The sequence below is a fragment of the Phocoena phocoena genome, chromosome 6 (assembly GCF_963924675.1).
Source record: "Phocoena phocoena chromosome 6, mPhoPho1.1, whole genome shotgun sequence".
Lineage (NCBI taxonomy): Eukaryota > Metazoa > Chordata > Mammalia > Artiodactyla > Phocoenidae > Phocoena > Phocoena phocoena.
Window position 1 is genome coordinate 25,678,318 of NC_089224.1, and position 21,780 is coordinate 25,700,097.

A 21,780-nucleotide genomic window follows, 5' to 3' on the forward strand; every position below is an offset into this window, starting at 1 on the left:
GGTGGGAATTCTCAACTGGCTGCCACTATGCGCTGTGTGCCAGGACCTGGGTCCCTTGGCCCACATTCTGGGGCCATCTTGTCTACTGTAGGATGCTTAGCAGCAACCTGAGCCCTGCCTACTGGATGCAGCCCCCACCCCTGTTGTGACCACTGAAACTGCCTCCAGACATGGCCAGTGTGCCACGGGGGCAGAATCATCCCCTAGACAAACACTCTCCATCTCTCCCCACATCCCTGTTCCCAACAATCCAAGCAGCTTCCCCCACATGCCTGCAAAGATCTAACACCCCCCCAGGCCAACACCACCCCACCTGGACCCTCGGCTAGAAGCGCCATCACCCACTGGGCCCCACAGCTTTGTCCTCCTCACCCAGCACACTGGCCTCTCTGCTGGTGCTGAGGTTTCTTGTGATCACATCCGTGCATCACATGGAATCCGTGCAGATTCCATATAGGTACACACGGAACAGCAATGTTGGATTGGTAAAATGAAATAGGACCAATAAGAAAAAAAGTTCAAGAAAGCAACAGAGAGCGGAGTGAGTCATTATATGTATCAAGCACTCCTGACAAACGCTCACTACCAAAATCTCCAGTAAATGGACTGATGCAGTCTTCTCAATAAGTGACCCAAGGAGGTACCCAAGAGCCAACATCAGAAAAAACAGACACCAAGTTACTGACTGGAGAAATGCAAGGCCCCCAGAAAGCAAAACTCCTATTAGGCAAAAATAAACAAAATAACAGTGTGAGTGGCAATGGGAAGAAACATATACTTACTTGCTTCCTAACGAAGTTCTGCATACACCTCGACTCTGGCCATTTCCCTTGTTAACCACCCAACTGACTGTTATGGTTAATCTTAGTGTTAGCTCGTCTAGGTCCTGGCATTGGTCAAACACCGGCCTAGATGTCGCCATTCAGGTATCTTTTAGATGAGATTAACATTTAAATTAGTAGACCCACTGAGTAAAGCAGATCACGTGCCATAATGTGGGTGGGCCTTATCCAGTCAGTTGAAGGCCTTGAGGAAAAAAAAAAGACAGCCTTCAGACTCAAGCTGTAACATCAGTTCTTCCCTGGGCCTCCAGCCAGCTGGCACAACCCGCAGATTTTGGATCTGCCAGCTCCCACAACTGAGTGAGCCAATTCCTTACAATAAATCTCTCTCTATATACACACACACCCCTATCGGTCTGCTTCTCTGTAGAGTCCTCACTAACACAATGATTGCTATACAAGAACCATGCTTGCTGCATCCACCTTGTGTAAGGCAAGCTGGTTGCTCCCCACCTGTTGTGGTTCAGCCCACTCTGGCCTGATGCACCTGCTGAGACCACCTGCCCACTCTCAGTATGGGAGGACACAGGAGGTAAGATGGTGAGACAGGGGCAGCAGGCAGGGGCAGCTGTTGGTCACGAACAATGTAAATGGGCTTTATTTAAAATTTAACAACTCCCCTCAATAAAACAAGTGGTCCCGAGGTGGACAGAAAGAAGACAGAAAGAGATAAGACCACGGGCCAGCCTGATTGCCTAGGCCAAAGCCCTCTGCACCCCAGAACCTATGTGCCCAGGCTGCACCAGAAACCTCTGCTGAGCTGAACCCTTGCACAGTCTTCCTGCACAGGAATCGTCTTTGTTTTTTTTATTGAGATATGATTCATACACCATGAAGTTCACCCACTGAAAGTGTACAATTCAGTGGTTATAGCTTATTCAGAGCTGTGCACCATTACCTGTTCTGGAACATTTTCATCACCCTAAAAAGAAACCACACACCAATTAGCAACCACCAATCTGCTTTCAGTCTGTGGATTTGCCTTTCACAGAAACGGACCTGGACAACATGTGGCCTCTCTGTGTGGCTCAGAAAACCTTTCACTGGCGCTGTCTCCATACTGGCACTGCACTTGGTGCTCGACCGCCCCGAGGGGCATCACCCACTCCTTCCCTACTGAGTACCAACTGTGCTAGGTGCTGCTCTAGGCTCTGTCTTGTTCACTGAGGCACGTGTATAGTCGCCCACGCACAGCACACACATTGCCAACTGGTGTCAGCTGCTGCTGAGTGAGGCCCTGAGTAAGTGAGGAGGGGTGTTGTACTGAAGTCAGGTCTGGGAGTCTGGAATGCAGAGCAGCCAGTACCCCATGTTGCAGAAGCCCCATCACGGCACAGCTGGAACTAAGGCATAGGGAGGGAGCACCGTCCTGCACAGGAGCGCTCCAAAGCTGGTCAGTATTTTCCCTCAGAGGAAAGGACAAGATGTTTAGCCATGAGGCCATAGCCCAAGCCCCAGGAAAGGGCTGTGGCCCCATGTAAGGCCAGGGTGGAGGTGGGAGGGATGCCCCAGCCCCGTCAGAGCTGTGGAGCCTGCACAGGGAGAAGGTGAAGACAGAGGCAGAGACCGGAACAATGTGAACAAGACAAGGAACACTGAGGGTTGCCGGCACCCAAAAGCTGGAGAGGCTCCACCTGGAACACGGTCCTGCCAGCACCTTCATTTCAGATACAGAAAATCTTAGAGAATAAAATTCTGTGGTTTTAAGCCAGTAGTTTGTGGCAATCTATTATGGTGGCCCGAAAAAACAAATATACAAATATAGGTTTAATACCAGGAAAAAGACATTGCTGTAACAAATACCTGAATATGTGGAAGTGGCTGTGGAGGTGGGGATGGCCAGAAGCTGGAAGAGCTTTGAGGAGGACAGGAAAAGGCCAGACTGCCTTGAGACTATTGGTAGAAATGTAATCGTTTCAGGTGACTCTGGTGAGGCTCAGAGAAGAGTCACAGAGAAATCTTCAGCTGCCTTAGGGAATGCATATACCATCACAAAATAACACTAGAAGAGGTACGAATGTTAGTTAGAAGTGCTCCCAGTAAGGCCTTAGGAGGGAACAAGAAACAGTGGAAAGGCTGTCCTTGCTGTAAAGCGGCAGAAAACCAGACTGAGCTGTATACCAGGGCTGGGTGGAAAGCAGAATTAGTAAGTGAGGAATTTGGATGATTAGCAACCTCTGGGTTGTCTGCCCATGTGACAACTCCATGCCCTGGCTCTGGAGCCAGGTGTCCTTCTGTCCAAGCCTGTCCACTCCACGCTGGAGCATGGGGCTGCTGCCCCTGACCTAATACCCACCACACCTCACTTTGTGGCCAAACACCTTGCTTTCTTCCAGCAGCTCCTGGTGGCCCAGATGCCACCACAGCAGGAAATAAGCCTTTTCCTGGCTCCTAGCCAGGACAGGGGAGATGACAACCGACATGACTTCTACTGGGACATCTTTGTCACTTACTCCTGGGCCTGTGCAGGGCCTGACATGTGCAGAGTCCACCAGGAAAGCAAGGCCAGGGTCCAATGGGACAGAAAGATTTTTCCTAGTAGGGGGTCCCACTGGGCAGATGCTGCTGACCCCTCCACAACTCACAGTCCTGCTTCGCCAGGAAGCCCTCACTCCTCCATTCCCAAGGCAAATCCGTGGAAGGCCTTGGCATGTGCCAAGGACCTGACTCTGCCTCCAGCCAGCTGTGGCCGTGCCCAGCTCCTTGGGTCTCTTGCTTCTCCATCTGCAAAATGGGGCCCAAGGCCATGTCCCAGGACAGAAGTCAACAGGGCCCGTCCATTCACAGTGCAGAGGTCAGGACCCACTGACTTTAGGCATGCAGCCAAACCTTCTGCACCTTGGCTTCCCAATTTGTGAGATGAGGGAAGTAACTGGATGCCCACAGCGTCACTGAGAGGACAAGTTATGGGGTAGCTGGAACTGTCTCACATGCTGAGCATGTTTGCTACACGTGTCACATGATGGAGGCCACAAGTTCCTCTTGGAGAGTTGGGCATGGGGGATTGAACCCCTAAGCCAGTTATCGCAGGGTGGAAGGATGGGGATGGGGGTGGGGGTCAGAGGGCACAGCACAGCTGGCCCATCAGTCACTGAACATGGACGGCAGCAGGACCAGGCACAGGGAGGGAAATGACCTTCTGTGGAAGGGGCATCTCCTATGGAGACTGTGCAAAGCCTCCTCGGCTGGGTCACACCAAGACAGGTACAGGTTGGTGCTTATCAGGGACAGTGCTTGGTGCTGTGTCCTCATGATGCAGGCTCCTCAGCCAGGCCCGAGCCTTGGTGCAAGCCTCCTGTAGGATGGGGGACGGCCATGGAGGAGCTCAGGCAGAAGCAGCAGGGCCAGGACCAGCAGGAAGAGTAACTTGAGTGGGATGGGCGCAGAGTACAGACAGAGCCAGCAAATCATGGGGACACTGACCAGGGCTCTAGTCTGAGTAGGCAGTGATGGAGAGCCTCCACTCCAACCAAGAACCTGGCATGGCTCCACAGTGATCCTACAGAGCTCCTACAGTGATCAGGGGCAAAGGTGGGGCCTCAGGAGAAAGATGAACTGAGGATGTATCAGGGGCACAGGTGGGGCCTCAGGAGAAAGCTGAACTGAGGATGTATGAACTGAGGATGTAGGCTTCCTCCTGAAGCACTAACAGGAACAGCAGGAATCCTGGCCCAACCAGACCTGCTCTTTAATAGCAGTGTGTGGGACTGGCTGAGCTCATTTCCTGACACCAAAGCCAGTAGTCAGCAAGTCCCCCGCCACGCTCCTGACTGCCCCCTTCTAGAAGGGGGAAGGAGCAGAATGAGTCTGGGCTGGGCAGAGCACCTCTACTGGCTCTTCCGGAAAAGGGTGCTTAGCCAGCAAAGAGTCTAGTCTCCAACTTGGGTGGTCAAATCTACAGCTCCGATGGCCCCTTCTCCCCACCCTGACTAGAATGCTCCTGTGGGAGGAAATGAGATCATGCACTCCCCCTGGATCCAGCCAAGTTCCTCCCAGGCCCACAAGCCTTGGTGATCTCTGATCCCAAACCAGGGTGGGTGACTACTCCCCACTGTTGCCAGATCCTGGGCTCTGCCCCAAACCTTGCCAGTGTCCCCTCCCAGCCCTGTGGGACCTTGACTGTCATACATCCTCACATCTGAGGTGTCGACCTCAGAGCTGCCCACCGCTCAGAACCATCTGCTGTTCTGGTCACCTGTCACTGCTCCCCCCCTGCCCCAACCCAGGAGAATAGAGGCCAGAGAGTGGGTCTTCCCACAGCCCAGAACAAGGCCTCTTGCCCTTTCTAATGAGAACTTGTGGGCTCTAACAACCAGGGACCCCCCCACCAAGGCCACAGCCAGGACTGCAGCTCATGTAGACTTCTGCTGCTCCCCTGATGCTGTCCCACCCCATCTTGCGAATGGTGGTCCACCCTCCCACCTCTCTCAGAGGGCACTAGATGCCTGCCCTCCCCTCTCCACCGGCCCACGCCTCTCATGGCCAGGCCCCTGTCAGGGGCCGAGCTGATCCTAGGAGCTATCTGTGGTGGTCCCTTCTGATTTTGTTGTCATGAGCTGGCAGGTGGACACTATAATTCTGTTATTCACATGAGGAACCCAGGATTCACATCAGCCCAAGGGCAGAGCTGGGATCCTGCCACCTTCAGCCCTTCCTGGACCACCATGAACCACATAAAACTGGGCAGGGAGTAGAACAACTTGTGGGTGGCCTTGCCCCCAGGAAGCACTGGCTTGTTTTCCCACCCACCCACAGTCAAGCAGCCCACCCTAGTTCTGCTGCTTACCTCCTTCAGCTCCTGGGCCACTGAGGCCAGGCGCTCGTTCTCTGACTGCGTGTTGGCAAGCACGTTGCGCAGCTGCTTCAGCTCTGTCTGCAGCTCCAGCACCTTGCGCACATAGTACTGCTCCTTGGAAGCTGACTCCTGGATCAGACTCTCCTCCCGGCTCTCGCCGTCCGCAGCCACCTTCTTATGGTTCGTGTGGGCCTGTCCAAATGCCTGCAGGAGATGAGATGCTCTTGAGAGGGAGCCTGGAGGCAACCCTGTGGCCAGACACGTGGGGGAAGAGGGGGACACAGGAGGAGCAAGATACCTAAGGGCTACACGAGGGCTGTGATGTTACAGAAGAGCTGGGAGTGGGGCTAATGAGGAGCCCTGGTGGGATGGGATAGAGGGACGGGCTGGAGGAACTGGGGCGAGGCAGGGATAGGAAGCCCCAGCCACCATCTCTGCCAGTGTGGCCCCCATCAGCAGATTGGCCCCACTTCAGGGCCAGGAAGGGAAGCCCCCAGAACCAGGGTGGGTCTGAGGTCTCCCTCCAGATATGGAAACCGAGACTCAGGGAAGTGCCCTTCCCCTGCCTGATCCTGATTCACTCATCCTGGGAGACACCTGTGCCTGGGAAGGCCTGGGAAGGTGGAAGCCCAAGCCTGGCACAAGTGAGGGGACAGGAGTGTGAACCAGAACACTCAGAATCAGCCAACAGGTCCCCATGTGTGTCCTAGTCAGGAGACCCTGCCCACCTGTCCAGGGCCTGAGCACAGAGATAAAAATACCAGAGGGGAGAGGACCCACCATCCCCAGACCCAGCAAGAGCTTTGGGCTGTAAGAGGCAAAGGTGCATGTGGCTGGCTCAGGGAGGAGCTCCCATGGGCAAGTACACCCAGGATTGGTGCTGGCCTGCCCAAGTCCATGCCCCAGGTCCCGGCTGGCTCGGACCTGCCATCGTGCCGTGTCCCCCCAGGTGTCACGGCCCCTAGTAAGCACTTTTGCTTCTCTTTCCCTCTCACCCTGCACCACCACAGTAGCCAGGACGTGACCCACATAGGCCTGTAGTGTGTGTCCTCCCCAGGGACTCCCTTCCCACTGGCCACCCCATGCAGACCTCTGAGGGGAGACCTTGTCTCTTTACAGGACTCCTGGCTCACAGAAGAAAAATAAAAGAGAGAGGGCTCCTAAAGAGCAAAGAAAATGATGGCTTTATCTCTTGAGAGAAACAGAAACATTTTCATTCACTTATTATTTAATATGAAGTCTAGGAATTTAGTCCAAGAAAACAACTGGGAAAATGTGCAATGCCATGTATAAGGATGTTACTGAGCAGGACTGTTTGTAATATAAAAAATCAAAATGTAGAAAGTGTCTTGTTTCTCTGTTGGCAGGGGACTGGCTAAATAAAGTAGGGTAGGGTATGGTCAGGGTAACTGCTCTCCCTCCCAAGAGCGAGTCTTGTTCATCTGCTCTCAGCCACTGACAACCTGCTCTGTGAAGACACAGGCTCCTTTTTAAATCAAGTCAGCTCAGCTCTATGATTTCTGTTGCTGTCCTCCACCTCTTCCATCCTGGTCCCAGGGAAAGACTAAAGTACAAATCTGTGTCTACATAGGACCTGCCGTATCCTGGGTGGCAGCCCCAACCCCCAGCTGCACACCAGCCCTGGGCGAACCAGAACTTGGCAGAAGTGCAGGAAGAACCCAACCCATGGGGCAGGTGTACTGGAAAGCATCAGCCAGGTCATGGGTGTCTCTCCAAACCTCCAGACAAGCCTAACGGGGTAAGCAGAGCAGAACACGCCCTTGGATCTCGAGCTGGAGCACCGACGTCTCCTGAGGCACCATGTCATCCTCAGAGGCTATCCTGAGGTGGGATGGCTAAACACGCGTGGGCGCGCACACACACACACACACATTCACACCTTGGCCTGAATCTTCACCTCCACCCAGCTCCCAGCCTGGGGCCCATGAGCACCCAGGCAGCTTTTCAAAGACAATGGAGCTGGAGACTTACACCTCCCTGCCAAGACAAGACACTCACAGAGTCTGGATCTCCCTCCCATGTGGAAAACTAAAAACAACTGGGAAGTTTATGTGACTAAGCAATAGTTTTCAAGTCACTGAACACCGGACAGTGAGAGGCAGGGCACAGGTAAGCTCCATGACACCCTCCCACTCCTCCGGGAAGGAACTTCAGCCACCATGCAGAAAGAAACTGAGGCCTGGCAGGACTGAGAGAAGGAGGTGGTACTGGAAGACAGTGAGTGGACAAGGCAGTGAAGGCAGTAGACCTTTGAACAGAGGGGCCCTCAGTCCTCGCAGGGGACAGTCAGTGCAAGCCTGTGAGGAAGCCACCGAAGCCAGGAAACGGCCACCCATAGGGACAGAGGCTGTAAGCAGCACTTGTTCCTACCAGCAAGAGGGAAGCCCTAACCCACAGGCAGCAGGTAGAGCCCTTGCAGGTCAGGGCAAAGTGGAGCTGGGGAAATGCTCTCTGGTCCCGACCAACAAAGCTTAAGGGCAAAACATGAAAGGATCAAACTATATCCCAGAATAAAGCACACGAACACACACAGGAACAACCGCACCATCTCCCAACACAGTGAAACCCAGAACCTGGCACCCAATCACTGGTGACTGGGCCTGCAAAGGGGCAGAGAAGCCAGTCCACGAGGAAAAGAGAGGACAGAGTGACACAGTGACAGAGCCGGGAGACGGGGCGGGACTGATTTCTACAGACTCAGGAACACTGAGCCATGCCAAGCAGCAACCAAAGGTAGAGGAGATGGAATTACAAGGTGTGAGATGAAAGGGGCACTGGATGGGACTAATGGAAAACTGCACAACACAGATTAGTAAACTTGAAGAAACAGCAATAAGACTACACAAAGTAAAACACATAGACAAAAAAAAGACTAAAACACCAAACACAGTGTGAGCGAGCTGTGGGATAACTGCAAGGAGCCCAACACACGGGTAGTTAAGAGTCCCTATGGGAGAGGAAGAGATGAGGATAAAAAAAAACTTCAAGAAATAATGACTGCAATTTTTCCAAATTTGATGGAAACTATAAATCCACAAATCTTAGCAGCTCATCAACCTCCAAGCACAAGAAATACGAAGAAAACTGCACTAAACATATCACAGACTTGTTTAAAACCAGTGATGCAGGAAAAAAAAAAAACTAAAATCAGCCATAGGAAAAAGGACACACTACTTATAGAGAAGGAAGCATAAGGATGACACAGGATTTCTCTGACAAGCCTGTAGACAGTGGAGCAACATCTTGAAAAAACAAAACAAAAAACTTACTAACTGTAGCTCCATACCCAGTGAGAACTGTTCAAAAATAGAGGTGAAATAAAGACTCCAGACATACAAAATCTGTAAGAATTCATCACCAGCAGATATGCATTACAAAGTGCTAAATAAAATCCTTCAGGAGAAGAAAAACAATACCAGATGGAAATCTAGATTTACAAGGAGTTAAAAGCACCAGAAATGGTGACTACGTGAGTAAATATAAAAGGCTTGTTCTTCTTCTTATGTAAATCCCTTTAAAAGATAATTAAGAGATTCAATGCAATCTCTATCAAAATTCCAATGACCTTTTTTGGCAGAAATGAAAATTTATACAGAACTGAAAGGGGCCCAGAACAGTTAAAACAATATTGAAAAAAAACACAGTGGGAGGACTCATATTAAGTTTTGAAATTCTCAAATTTAAGATTTCAAAACTTAATGTAAGGCTACAGTGATCAAAACAGTGTGGTACTGGCATAAGGATAGACAACATAGACCAACAGAACAGAAGAGTCCAGAAATAAACACTCACATATGTGGTCAATTGATTTTTGAGAAGGGTGCAAAAATAATTCAGTGATGAAAGAATAGTTTTTCAACAAATGGTGCTAGGACACATGGAAATCCACATGCAAAAGAATGAAGCTGGATCTCTTCCTTACATCATATATAACAATTAACTCAAAATGGTTCAGAGACCTAAATGGAAGACCTAAAACTACAACTCTCAGAAGAAAATAGGGATAAATCCTCATGACCTCGTTGGCAATGGGTTCTTCCAGGTGACACCAAAAGCATGAGTAACAAAAGAAAAAAATAGATCAATTGGGGGCTTCCCTGGTGGTGCAGTGGTTGAGAGTCGGCCTGCCGATGCAGGGGACACGGGTTCGTGCCCCAGTCCGGGAAGATCCCACATGCCGCGGAGCGGCTGGGCCCGTGAGCCATGGCCACTGAGCCTGCGCGTCCGGAGCCTGTGCTCCGCAATGGGAGAGGCCACAACAGTGAGAGGCCCGCGTACCGCAAAAAAAAAAAAAAAGATAAATTGTACTTCATCAAAATTTAAAAATCTGTGTATTAAAGGACACTATTAAGTGAAAAAACAACCTATACAACAGTAGAAAATATTTTTAAATTTTGCATTTGATAAGGGTCTAGTATCCAGAGCATATAAAAAAAAGGCAATCAGCTCATAAAAAGATGCTCAGCATCAGCAGACATTAGGGAAATGCAAGTCAAAACCACAATGAGATAGCACCTCACACCCACTAGGATGGATATAATTGAAAAATAAAATTTTAAAAAAAGAAAAATAACAAGTGCTGGTGAAGGTATGGAAAAACTGGAGCCCTCATACATTGCTAGTGGGAATGAAAAATGGTGCAGCTGTTCTGGAAAACAGCCTGGCACACCCTCAGAAAGTTAAACATAGAATTACCATATGATTCTGCAATTCCACTCCTAGGTATAGACTCAAAAAAAAAAAAAAGAAAATATATATCCACACTAAAACTTGTACACAAATGTTCATAACAGACAGTAAGTGGAAACAACCCAAATGTCCAGCAATTGATGAAGGGATAAATAAAATGTGGGCTATCCATACAATAGCGTATTATTTGGTAATAAAAAGAAATGAATTACTGATACACAGTACAACATATATGAACCTTGAAAATATTCTGCTATGTGAAAAGAGCTAGTCACAAAGGGCCACGTATTTTATGATTCCATTTATATGAAATGTCCAAAACTGGCAAATCTATAAAGATAGAAAGCATATCAACGGTTGCCCATGGCAGGGGGTGGAGTTGAGAGGTTGGAGTGGGTGACAATTAAAGGGGTATCTTTTGGGGCTAATGAAAATGTGCTAAAATTGGTTGTGGTGATAGATGCACAACTTTGAATATAAAAGCCAATGAACCATACATTTTACATGAGTGAATTGTATGGTAAGTGAATTATATTAATAAATAAAGCCGTTAAAGTTGTTCAAAGAAGTTAAAGAATGAAAAAAGATAAACCACGCTAACACTTATCAAAAGAAAGCTGGAATGGCTCTATTAATATCAGATAAAGTCGATTTCAAAGCAAAGAATATCACCAGCAACAAAGAGGGTCATTTCATAATAATGAGTCTAGGGACTTCCCTGGTGGCGCAGTGGTTAAGAATCTGCCTGCCAATGCAGGGGACACTGGTTCGATCCCTGGTCCGGGAAGACCCCACATGCCGTGGAGCAACTCAACTACTGAGCCTGCTCTCTGGAACCCGTGAGCCACAACTACCGAGCCTACGTGCTACAACTACTGAAGTCCACGCTCCTAGACCCCGTGCTCTGCAACAAGAGAAGCCACTGCAATGAGAAGCCCATGCACCGCAACAAAGAGCAGCCCCCACTCGCCACAACTAGAGAAAGCCTGCGCGCAGCAACAAAGACCCAACACAGCCAAAAAAAGGAGTCTAAGTCACAAAGAGAACCTTACAATTCTATGAAGCAAAAACTGATAGAACTGGGCTTCCCAGGTGGCGCAGTGGTTGAGAATCTGCCTGCCAATGCAGGGGACACGGGTTCGAGCCCTGGTCTGGGAAGATCCCACATGCCGCGGAGCAACTAGGCCCGTGAGCCACAACTACTGAGCCTGTGCGTCTGGAGCCTGTGCTCCGCAACAAGAGAGGCCGCTATAGTGAGAGGCCTGCGCACCGCGATGAAGAGTGGCCCCCGCTTGCCACAACTGGAGAAAGCCATCGCACAGAAATGAAGACCCAACACAGCCAGCCATACATACATACATACATACATACATACATAAAAAGAAAGGATAACTTAAAAAAAAACATCAGAGTAACTATAGAATTAAAAAAAAAAAAAAACTGATAGAACTGCAAGGAGAAATAGATAAATCCAAAATTATAGTTGGAGAGTTCAACATCCACCTCCTCATATTTCTCTCAAGATTTCATAGGACAAGTAGACAGAACATCAGTAAGGACACAGAAGACATGAACAACACTATTAACTAGGTTGACCTAATTGGCATGTGTAGAATCTCCCACTCGACAGCAGCAGCACACACATTCTTTTCAATGACACATTTACCCAGACAAACCATATTCTGGGCCATTAAACATGCCCCCGAAGGATTCAGGCCATACAGAGAATTTGCTCTAACCACAGGGAATTAAATGAGAAATCAATAATGTAAAGCTCTCTAGAAAATCCTCAAATATTTGGCACGTAACCAACACATGGGTCAAAGAAGAATTCAAAAGTGAAACTAGAAAGTATTTTTAACTAAATGAAAATGAAATGAATGTGAGAATTTGTGGGACGCCACGCCACTATAGCAAGGACTTAGGAGGATATTTATAGCACTAAATGACTATGTTACAGGAAAAAAAACCCAAAAAACAAAACCAAACACCAATCCAATCAATAACCTCACTTCCACCTTAAAAACTAGACCAGGTAATGGACACAAAGCTCAAGGTACAGCTAAAAGCCCTGTGGGGTTAAGTCCTTTTAACAGATGAGACGACTGAGGCTCACAAGGCTAAGAGCCTAGGCCCCAGGTGCAAAGCTCCTAAGAGCCCCACGTTCACCCCAGCTCACCATGCTTCGTCTTCTCCAGACAACACTCCTCCAGGCCTTAGCCCAAACGTTCTCTGGGCCTTCTACAGACCGAGGGATGAAGGCCTTCAAGTCCTGCTTGGTGGCTGCCATGTTCCTCACCTCTATGTCCCAGACACAAATTCTGTACTAAACACAGACCCTATAAACCCCACTGGGAGCATGGTTTTAAACCCTCCGTATAGACTGTGTATTACTTAGGGGAGGAGCTGTTTCTTGTTTACGGCTAGTCTTTGGGCCCACATGGTAGGTGATGAGAGTTCAGCCAGCCCCAGTCAGAACTGTCTCTCTTTTCAGCTGTGTGCTTGTGTATTCACTGTTTGTTGTTGCTCAACAAACACTGGACAGCAGGATGGTGGACTAGGACACATATTGTTATGCCCTGCCTAAAGCCCTCATGACCTCTTATCCTCTGGTGGTGGAAGTGTAACTGGTACAACCACTTAGGAAAACTATTATCTACTAACACTAAGCACACACCTGTTCTCTGACCCTGCGTGTTTATAGGAGCATTATTTACAAAAAACCCAGAAAGTTCCCAAGTTTTGTCAACAGAAGGAAAAATTATGATATAGTCACATGACGAAATACTACACAGAAATGAAAATGAGTGAATTACTGCTATTTAGACAACAGAGACGAATCTCATATAATATTGGGTGAAAGAAGCCAGACACAAAAGAGATATACTGTATGATTCCATTTATATATACAGTTCTAAGAATAAGTAAAACTAATCTCTGCTGGTATTAGGGCAGTGGTGACTGTTGGGTTGGGGGAGGGCCCTTGAAAGAGGCTTCTGGGGCTGGAGATGTTCTGATTCTTGATCTGGGTGCTTGTTATATGGGTGTTTTCAGCATCTGGAAGTTCACACTTATGCTTTGTGCTTTGTATGTTTTTCCTCAATAAAAAGTAAAAACAGAAACAAAAAACTAGAAGAGCACATGAAATTCAAAGAAAAAAAGGAAGTAATAATGATCAGAGTAGAAACAAATGAAATAGAAAAAATATAGATAAAATAAATTAATTCAAAAGCAAGTGCTTTGAAAAGATTAATCAAATTGATAAATCTCTAGCCAGAATAACTGGGGTGGGGGTAAGGAGCACCACAAACATTAAAAAGCATAATAAGGGAATATCATGAGCAGCTTTATGCCAACAAACATGACAGCTTAGATGAAATGGACAAATTCCTTGAAAGACAAAAACTACCAAAGCCCACTCAAGAAGAAATAGATTATCTGAATAGTCCTATATGTACTAAAGCAATTGAATGTGTAGTTAAAATCCCCAAAGAGAACATTCTGGGCTCAGATGGCTTCACTGGTGAATTCTACCAAACATTTAAGAACGACATAAATCCAACTGTACAGAGATTCTTTCAGAAAACTGAAAAGCAGGGAATACTTTCCACCTAATTTTATGAGACCAGCATTACCCTGTAACCAAAACCAAAGACAGTACAAAAATCTACCAATAGGGCTTCCCTGGTGGCACAGTGGTTGAGAGTCCGCCTGCCGATGCAGGGGACACGGGTTCGTGACCCGGTCCGGGAAGATCCCACATGCCGCAGAGCGGCTGGGCCCGTGAGCCATGGCCGCTGAGCCTGCGCGTCCGGAGCCTGTGCTCCGCAATGGGAGAGGCCACAACGGTGAGAGGCCCACGTACCGCAAAAAACAAAAACAAAACAAAACCAAAAAAATCTACCAATATATAAAAAGGATAAGGAACCATGATCCAGAGGGGTATATCCAAAGAATGTAGTGTTGATTAGCAATCACTAGGAAAAAAACAATGTAATTCAGTATATTAAGACAAAAAAAGAAAATCTATGGGATCATCTCAAAAGATGCAGGAAAACCTGACAAAATTTGACATTCATCCCTGATAAGCACTCTCAGCAAACAGAAGGGAGCATCCTCAACCAGATAAAGGGCATCTTCCAAACACCTGTCAGCTAATATTATTTAACGACGAAAAACTGAGTCTCCCTAGTTCTGTTCAACCTTGCACTGGAGTTCCCAGCCTACGGTGCAATGAAACAAGAAAAACCAAAGGCATCTAGATTGGAAAGGAGGAAGTAAAACTGTCTTTATTTACACATCACACAACAGTCTGTATAGAAAATCCAAAGAATTCTACAAAGAAGCCACTAGAACTAATAAGTGAGTTCAGCTAGGCTGCAAGACACAAGATTAATATACAAAAATCAAGCTTATTTCTATATGCTAGGATTGAACAATCAGAAAGTGAAAAAATTTTAAATGTTATCTACAATAGCATTAAAAATATTTTATGCTTAAATCTGACAGATGTGCAAGACCTATACATTAAAAGCTACAGAATATTGCTGAGAGAAATTAAATCATGGAGAGATATACCTATTCATGGGCCAAAAGACTCAATATTGTTAAGATGTCAATTCTCCACAAGTGGATCTTTTAATTCATCACAATGCCAATCAAAATCCCAGTATTTGTTTTGGTAGAAATTGAACATCTCATTCTAAAATTCCTATGGAAATTCAAAGGACCTAGAACAATCAAAATGACTTTGAAAAAGAACAACAAAGGAGTAGGACTAACATTAACTGGTTTCAATATTATAAAGCTACAGTAATTAAGAGAGCATACTATTGGCATAAAGATGGACAAACAGAGGTACTGAACGGAACAGAGAATTGAGAAATAGACCCATACGTATGGCCAACTGACTTGACAAAGGTACAAAGGCAATTTGGTGAAGAAGGGATAATCTTTTAACAAATGATGATGGAATAAATGAATATCCTTATATAAAAAAATGAGCTATAATCCATACCTTACAGCATATATGAAAAGTAATTTAAAATGGATCATAGGCTTAAACATTGAAAATATAAGACTTCCAGGGGAAAACAAGATAAAATGTTGGTGACTTTGGACATGACCCACAGAAGGAGAAACTGGTAATCTGGACTCCAAAACTACAAATTTATGCTGTTAGGAAAGTTAAGAGAATGACAAGTCATAGACTGCGAAAAAAATGTTTGCAAATCAGACATTTGATAAAGGATTTGTATCCAGAATATAAGAACTCTCAAAACTCAGTGAGAAAAATAACCCAATAAAAAATGGGCAGAAGAGGGGCTTCCCTGGTGGCACAGTGGTTGAGAGTCCGCCTGCTGATGCAGGGGACACAGGTTCATGCCCCGGTCCGGGAAGATCCCACGTGCCGCGGAGCGGCTGGGCTCGTGAGCCATGGCCGCTGAGCCTGCGCGTCCAGAGCCTGTGCTCTGCATGGGAGAGGCCACAACAGTGATAGGCCCGCGTACCGCAAAAAAAAAAAAAAAAAAAAAAAAAAGCCTGACCCTATCAAGGTTGGCATGAGGGTGGAGCAATTAGAACTCTCCTACACTGCTGATGGGGAGAGTAAAATGGTACAACCACTTTGGCAAAGAATCTGGCAGATTCCTAAAAAGTTAAGCATACATCTGACATATGGCATAGCCATCCACTCTTAGGTATTTACCCAAGAGCAATGAAAGCATATTGTCTATACAAAGACTCATATAGGAATGTGTATATCTGTAACAGCCAAAACAAAACAAAAAACTCAAAACAACCCAATGATCATCAATAGGAAAATAGATTTTTAAAAGTGTGGAGAAAAAAAAAAAAAAGTGTGGAGCAGCCACACAATGGAATGCTACTCAGCAATCAAAAAGGAATAGCTATTGATATGCACATTAACAAAGGTACATCTAAAAATTACGCCAGAACAAAAAAAAAAATCGTATGTGTCGTATGATTCCATTATTTAAAACTAGAAAGTGCAAACAAATGTATATGTCATGGTCGCTTGGGGATGGGGAGGAAAGAAATTACAAATGGGGATGAGGAAACATGGGAATGATGAATACCTTCATTATCTCGATCACACTGTGGACCTCATGAGTATACACCCATATGAAAACTTATCAAACTGAATACTTTAAATATATGCAATTTATTGTATTTCACTTACACTTCAATAAAGCTAAGACAACAACCTGGATGTCTTTGAAGCATCATACCTGGAGACCTCACCCTTATGCTCACTGCCCCAGCTCACAGGCCAGGAGGTTGAAGTTGGGAGAAGTGGAGACTATCTATGCCCCGGTCACTCAGCCCACCTGTCTGAATTTCTTCTGACCAAAGCATCCTTACTCCCACCTTGCACCATCCTGTGCAGGCTTGAGTCTATCTCAAAACCTGCCTCCCTATCCCAGGAAGCACTCAGAGCAGCACCATTTACCATGTGATTGGGGTGTCCAGCTGCGGAAATGCTTGTCCTCACCTCACTGCACACTTCCCAGGCCGGTGCCTACTGGAGGGCCTCCAAAAGTTTCTGGGCAGCTCAGGGGCCCAGCTTTGGCCTCCATCCCAGGTCTGTCCACAAAATTTCCTGCCACTCTGGGGAAGAAAGGCAACGACCTCCTGGACCACAGCGTGCCTGTTTTGACTCTGAGGCAGCGGTGTTAGTGCCTTTGTGATGTCCCCTCAGGGCTGCTCCAGCTGTGAGCCGGCTGACGCTGTTCCTGACACAGGATTGCAGCCCATACCCTGCCCACTGCTCCGAAGCTTCCCAGGCCCAGTGAGCTCAGTTGTGAGGTCACGCTGGGCCTTGCTTCAAGTACATCCACATTTATGTGGACACCTGGAGCCAGAACCAGACATGGTGGGGGAGGCTGCATGTGCCAAATGGGGAGGGGGCCAAGGGCAAGCTTCAGCCCAGGAAGGGGAGCTGCAGGGTTCCAGGCGTAAGATTTCAAAGCCAAATGTGGTGGGAGGGGCCAAAGCCCGGGGAACGGTGTGAGCACATGCCAGGCAGGAGATCCCAGGCTCTCTGGGAAGTATCAGGAGCCGCTTTCTGAGAATGGAGGAGTTGAGAGTCTCAGAGACCACAGGGACAGCCTGGGCAGGAAGACCCAAGTGGGGAGCAGAGGGGCTGGGTGAGGATAGGAGTCAGGCCTGGGGGCTTCCCCAAGTAACTTAGCATGCTGCCTAGTTTCTGTGGAGTGGCAACAGTGATGACGGCTCAGCGACCAGGGCACTTGCACACCTTGGTAAACGAGACCGGTACCACCCTGACCCTCCCTCTCTCAAGCCTGAAGTCTCACTGCGGGAGCCCTTAGAGACAAGAGAGGATGAGTTCCTGTCACGAAGTTCAGGCTCTGGGTGGCCCCACCTTGCTGTTCAGTGCAGCCACCAAACTCGGTGTGTTGGCAGTGAGGCATCGAGGGCAGCATGGTCCAGAGCACAGGGCACCCAGAGAGCAGGACACAGAGGGGATGGAGTGAGTGCAGGGAGGGTGACAACTAGCCGACCATCAACTGTTTATGAGGGTGGGGTCTTGGCAGGGAGCAGACTCCCATGAGGACATTCATGCAACAAACCAAACCTCTGCTTCCACCAAGGGCTGGGACCCACCAGTAGACAAACAGCCCCGCTCCTGCCTCTTCCACCTGATGAGAAGAATGGAGGTCAGCACACTGTGGCCCATGTCTGGTCCAAGCCTCATTCTACAGCTAAAGTTGTACTGGAGCACAGCTAAATGGGAAAGCTGAAGCAGGCTAGCATGATGCTGGGGCTTCTGCCTTCAGTCCATGGGTGTGAGGCCCACATGGCCCACACGGGGGTCAGCAACTGGACAGGGACCAAGAGCCTGGTGTCTACAGGGAGTCTGTGGACTTTCCAGGTAAAAGGCCCCATCCGCCTCTCCCTAACTTGCCTGGATCAGGGCACAGACCTCAGGTGCCCTCGGACACAGAAGGTCCCTCCAGAGAAGCCCTGGCTGCCACATAGGCTCTCTGGGTGGGGCATCCAGGGCAGAGACAAGGACAGGAGGGAGGGAACAGGGAGTCAAACAGGAAGAGAGCTGAAACAGCTCCATACTCTCAGCACCAAAATCTGTATTAGTCAGGGATGCCCAGAGAAATGAAAGCAAGAGAATATATGTAGATATACATAAGAGGAGACTTATTATAGGAGTTGGCTTAGGCAGTTACGGAGGCTGAGAAGTCACACAATCTACTGTTTGCAAGTTGCAGACCTGTGGCGTAATCAGTCTGAGTACAAAGCCCAGAGAACTAGCAGCATCGATGCCTGAGGGCAGAAGGTGGACATCTTAGCTCAAGCAGAGAGTGAACTGACCTTTCCTCCACATTCTGTTCCAGTCAGGCCCCCAATGGATTGGATGATGCCCACCCACACTTGAGGAGGCATCTACTGAATCAATGCTAATCTCTTCCAGAAACATGTTCACAGACACAACCAGAAATGATGTTTCACCAGCTATCTGGGCATCCCTTAGTCCAACCAAGTTGACACACAAAATTAACCATCACACAGGCATGGGGTGTGTTGCAATGACCCTCAACTCTGTTGCTGTGGTGTGAAAGCAGCCGTAGACAACAGAGGCAAAAATGAGTAAAATGTTATTTACAAGACCAGACTGAAAGCCAAATATGGCCCTCAGGCAGCAGTTTGCTGACCCCTAGTCTGGGCCAGCACCTCATCATCACCTGGCATCCACTTTCTGTGGCTCACTATAGAAAAACTATTAAGTGTATGTTGACGGGGCCCATCCCTAAGCCAGGTGCAGAGGAGGAAATGTGCATCGGATCAGAGCCTGGAAGGATAAGGGGTGCTGCAGGTGCAGGGATGGGCATGACGAAAGCCCAGGGCAGGACAAGGTGGGCTAGGAGGAGAGCTGGGTCCTTATGCCATGCCTCTGAGCCCTGAACAAGAAGGCCCCTTCCTCCTCGGCCATGGCAGACCCTAGCACTCACTGGGCAGGAAAGAAGGTATGAGTACTGTGGCATCTGCTGCCTTTGCTCCATCCTGGCTGTGAGTCTGGACAAGTCCATCCTGGCTGTGAGTCTGGACAGGTCCCTCCCCTCGCTGAGCCCAACTGTAAACTGGGCTGTATTTAGAATGCCCAGTCCCAAGCCAGCTGATGGGCCCTGAGCCCCAGGTGAAATAAGCCCCATTGAGCCCACTTATGAAGACTGCCAGGGCTTGAAGAGTGACCCTGGGTAAGAGTCTGCTCTGCAGTGTCCTCACTGCCCACTCCCCTTCCCATCAAGAGAACAATGTTAGCATTTCTGCAATGAGCACGGGTCACCAGTCCTAGCTCAAAGAGGTTGATCCTTAGTCTCTGACACACCTACAAGGGGCCAGAAACAAGTCTGCATGAGGGGACTGAGCACAAGCCTGGCTCCTGACCCTAGCAGGGCAGAAGCAGCAGTGGGAACCAGGCTGCAAACAGGGCTGCTCTGGAGGACCTTTCTTCCTGACCCAGCCTGGCCATCTTGTTAGCAGATAGGGTAGGGGGTCCCTGGAGAAAGAATCAGGCATGGCTTTCTTGACATAAGAGAAGCCATTTTTGGCCAAAGACATTTTGTGATCTAAGCCTGGTCACAGCGCTTGTCCTTGAGCAGGTCTCAGTAATTATCTTAAAGGAAGAAAAGAATGTGGGAACAAATTATTCCCTATTATCAAGTAAGAGAAATAATAATAACAAAGATAATATATATTTGTAAAGACTCCCAGTTCTGTTTCAATGGTAAAGATTGGCCTGAAGTGCTCAAACAACAGATCAACTGGAACCTAAGAGATAATGATATGGACCTTTTCTGACCCTTGTGACTTCCAACTAATGCCTGGACTCTATCGATCTGTGCCCCAATTCTATGCTGATTTCTCCTTTGCTCTGGTCCCTTTATGAATATGCATACACTGCCCAAGCCCCTTCATGAATATGCATGTGCCATTATCTTAAAATTTCCCCAATTAAAAAAAATAAATTTATTTATTTTTGTTTATGATTTTTGCCTGTGTTGGGTCTTCGTTGCTGCGTGCGGGCTTTCTCTAGGTGCGGCGAGCGGGGCCTACTCTTCGTTTGCAGTGTGCGGACTTCTCACTGCGGTGGCTTCTCTTGTGGAGCACGGGCTCTAGAGTGCACGGGCTTCAGGAGATGCGGCACGTGGGCTCAGTAGTTGTGGCTCACGAGCTCTAGAGTGCAGGTTCAGTAGTTGTGGTGCACGGGCTTAGCTGCTCCGCGGCATGTGGGGTCTTCCCGGACCAGGGCTCGAACCTGTGTCCCCTGCATTGGCAGGCAGACTCTTAACCATTGCGTCAACAGGGAAGCCCAAAACTTCCTCAATTCTTGAGGGAATTTTATGATTGTTGAATTCTCTATATTTGTTCAATACAGTATAACATCACTTAGGAATTGAACTTTTCTGTGCAACATAATCTCACAATGCAGATGGCAAAGTGTCAGTTTGATGGAGCTCTTCATTTCCCCATATTGTCCGGCAGAGGGCACTTTATGTGGAAGGCAGCCTTGATCGTTTTTTGATGATTATTATGGACTGAAACACATTATTCAGAAATGTGGTAGATTTATCTTCAAAAATTATAAGGCTCTTTAGAGGATAGTTATATGCATGTGTACTTTTAAACTGTATTGTAATTCACACATAATTTGTTCCACATAGGAACGCCTACACTGAGAATCATTACACTTTTTCAGGTCAACATTCTTTAAAAATTATCTTAGCTTGGGCTTCCCTGGTGACGCAGTGGTTGAGAGTCCGCCTGCCGATGCAGGGGACATGGGTTCATGCCCCGGTCCGGGAAGATCCCACATGCCGTGGAGCGGCTAGGCCCGTGAGCCATGGCCACTGAGCCTGTGCGTCCGGAGCCTGTGCTCCGCAACGGGAGAGGCCACAACAGTGAGAGGCCCACGTGCCACAAAAAAAAAAAAAAATTAGCTTGCTTTATGTTATTAACTAGTTAATTATTATTGCAAATAACCTTATATTCTCTTTCTTAAAGGTATGAAGTGAGCAGATACTGGCCAAATAGTTTATACACATAGGTATTTTGCTATGTCTGTATCAATTAATATAGAAACCATAAAATACACCCATTTTAAAATCATATCTTATAAACCTTTAGAAATAAATGTAACATAAAAAATAATTTACTCCTGTGCCTACCTTCTTTATAGGTAAGAAGACAGACCAAATTTACATTTTCTTTGCCCTTTTTCTTTAAAACTGTATCTTTATTATATTGCCCGCAGAATTACATTTCCTCTTGCCTCTTTTCACTGACAAATCTGATAGGGGTTCTGCCACACTATCCAGCTCAGAAATATTCTTGAGTAATAAAGTGAAAATAATATTGAATAAGAAAAGGAAAAAA

At 47.6% G+C, this 21,780-nt stretch overlaps 1 protein-coding gene across 2 annotated transcripts in view; it reads right to left on the reverse strand.

The window, feature by feature from the left end:
* BICD2 (BICD cargo adaptor 2) overlaps positions 1-21,780 on the reverse strand; it is a 53,911-nt gene that overhangs the window by 9,414 nt on the left and 22,717 nt on the right. For both annotated transcript variants that reach the window (XM_065878456.1, XM_065878455.1), the window contains exon 2: positions 5,629-5,841. In XM_065878456.1, the coding sequence (XP_065734528.1) occupies positions 5,629-5,841 (213 nt within the window). The remainder of the gene's footprint in view (positions 1-5,628; positions 5,842-21,780) is intronic.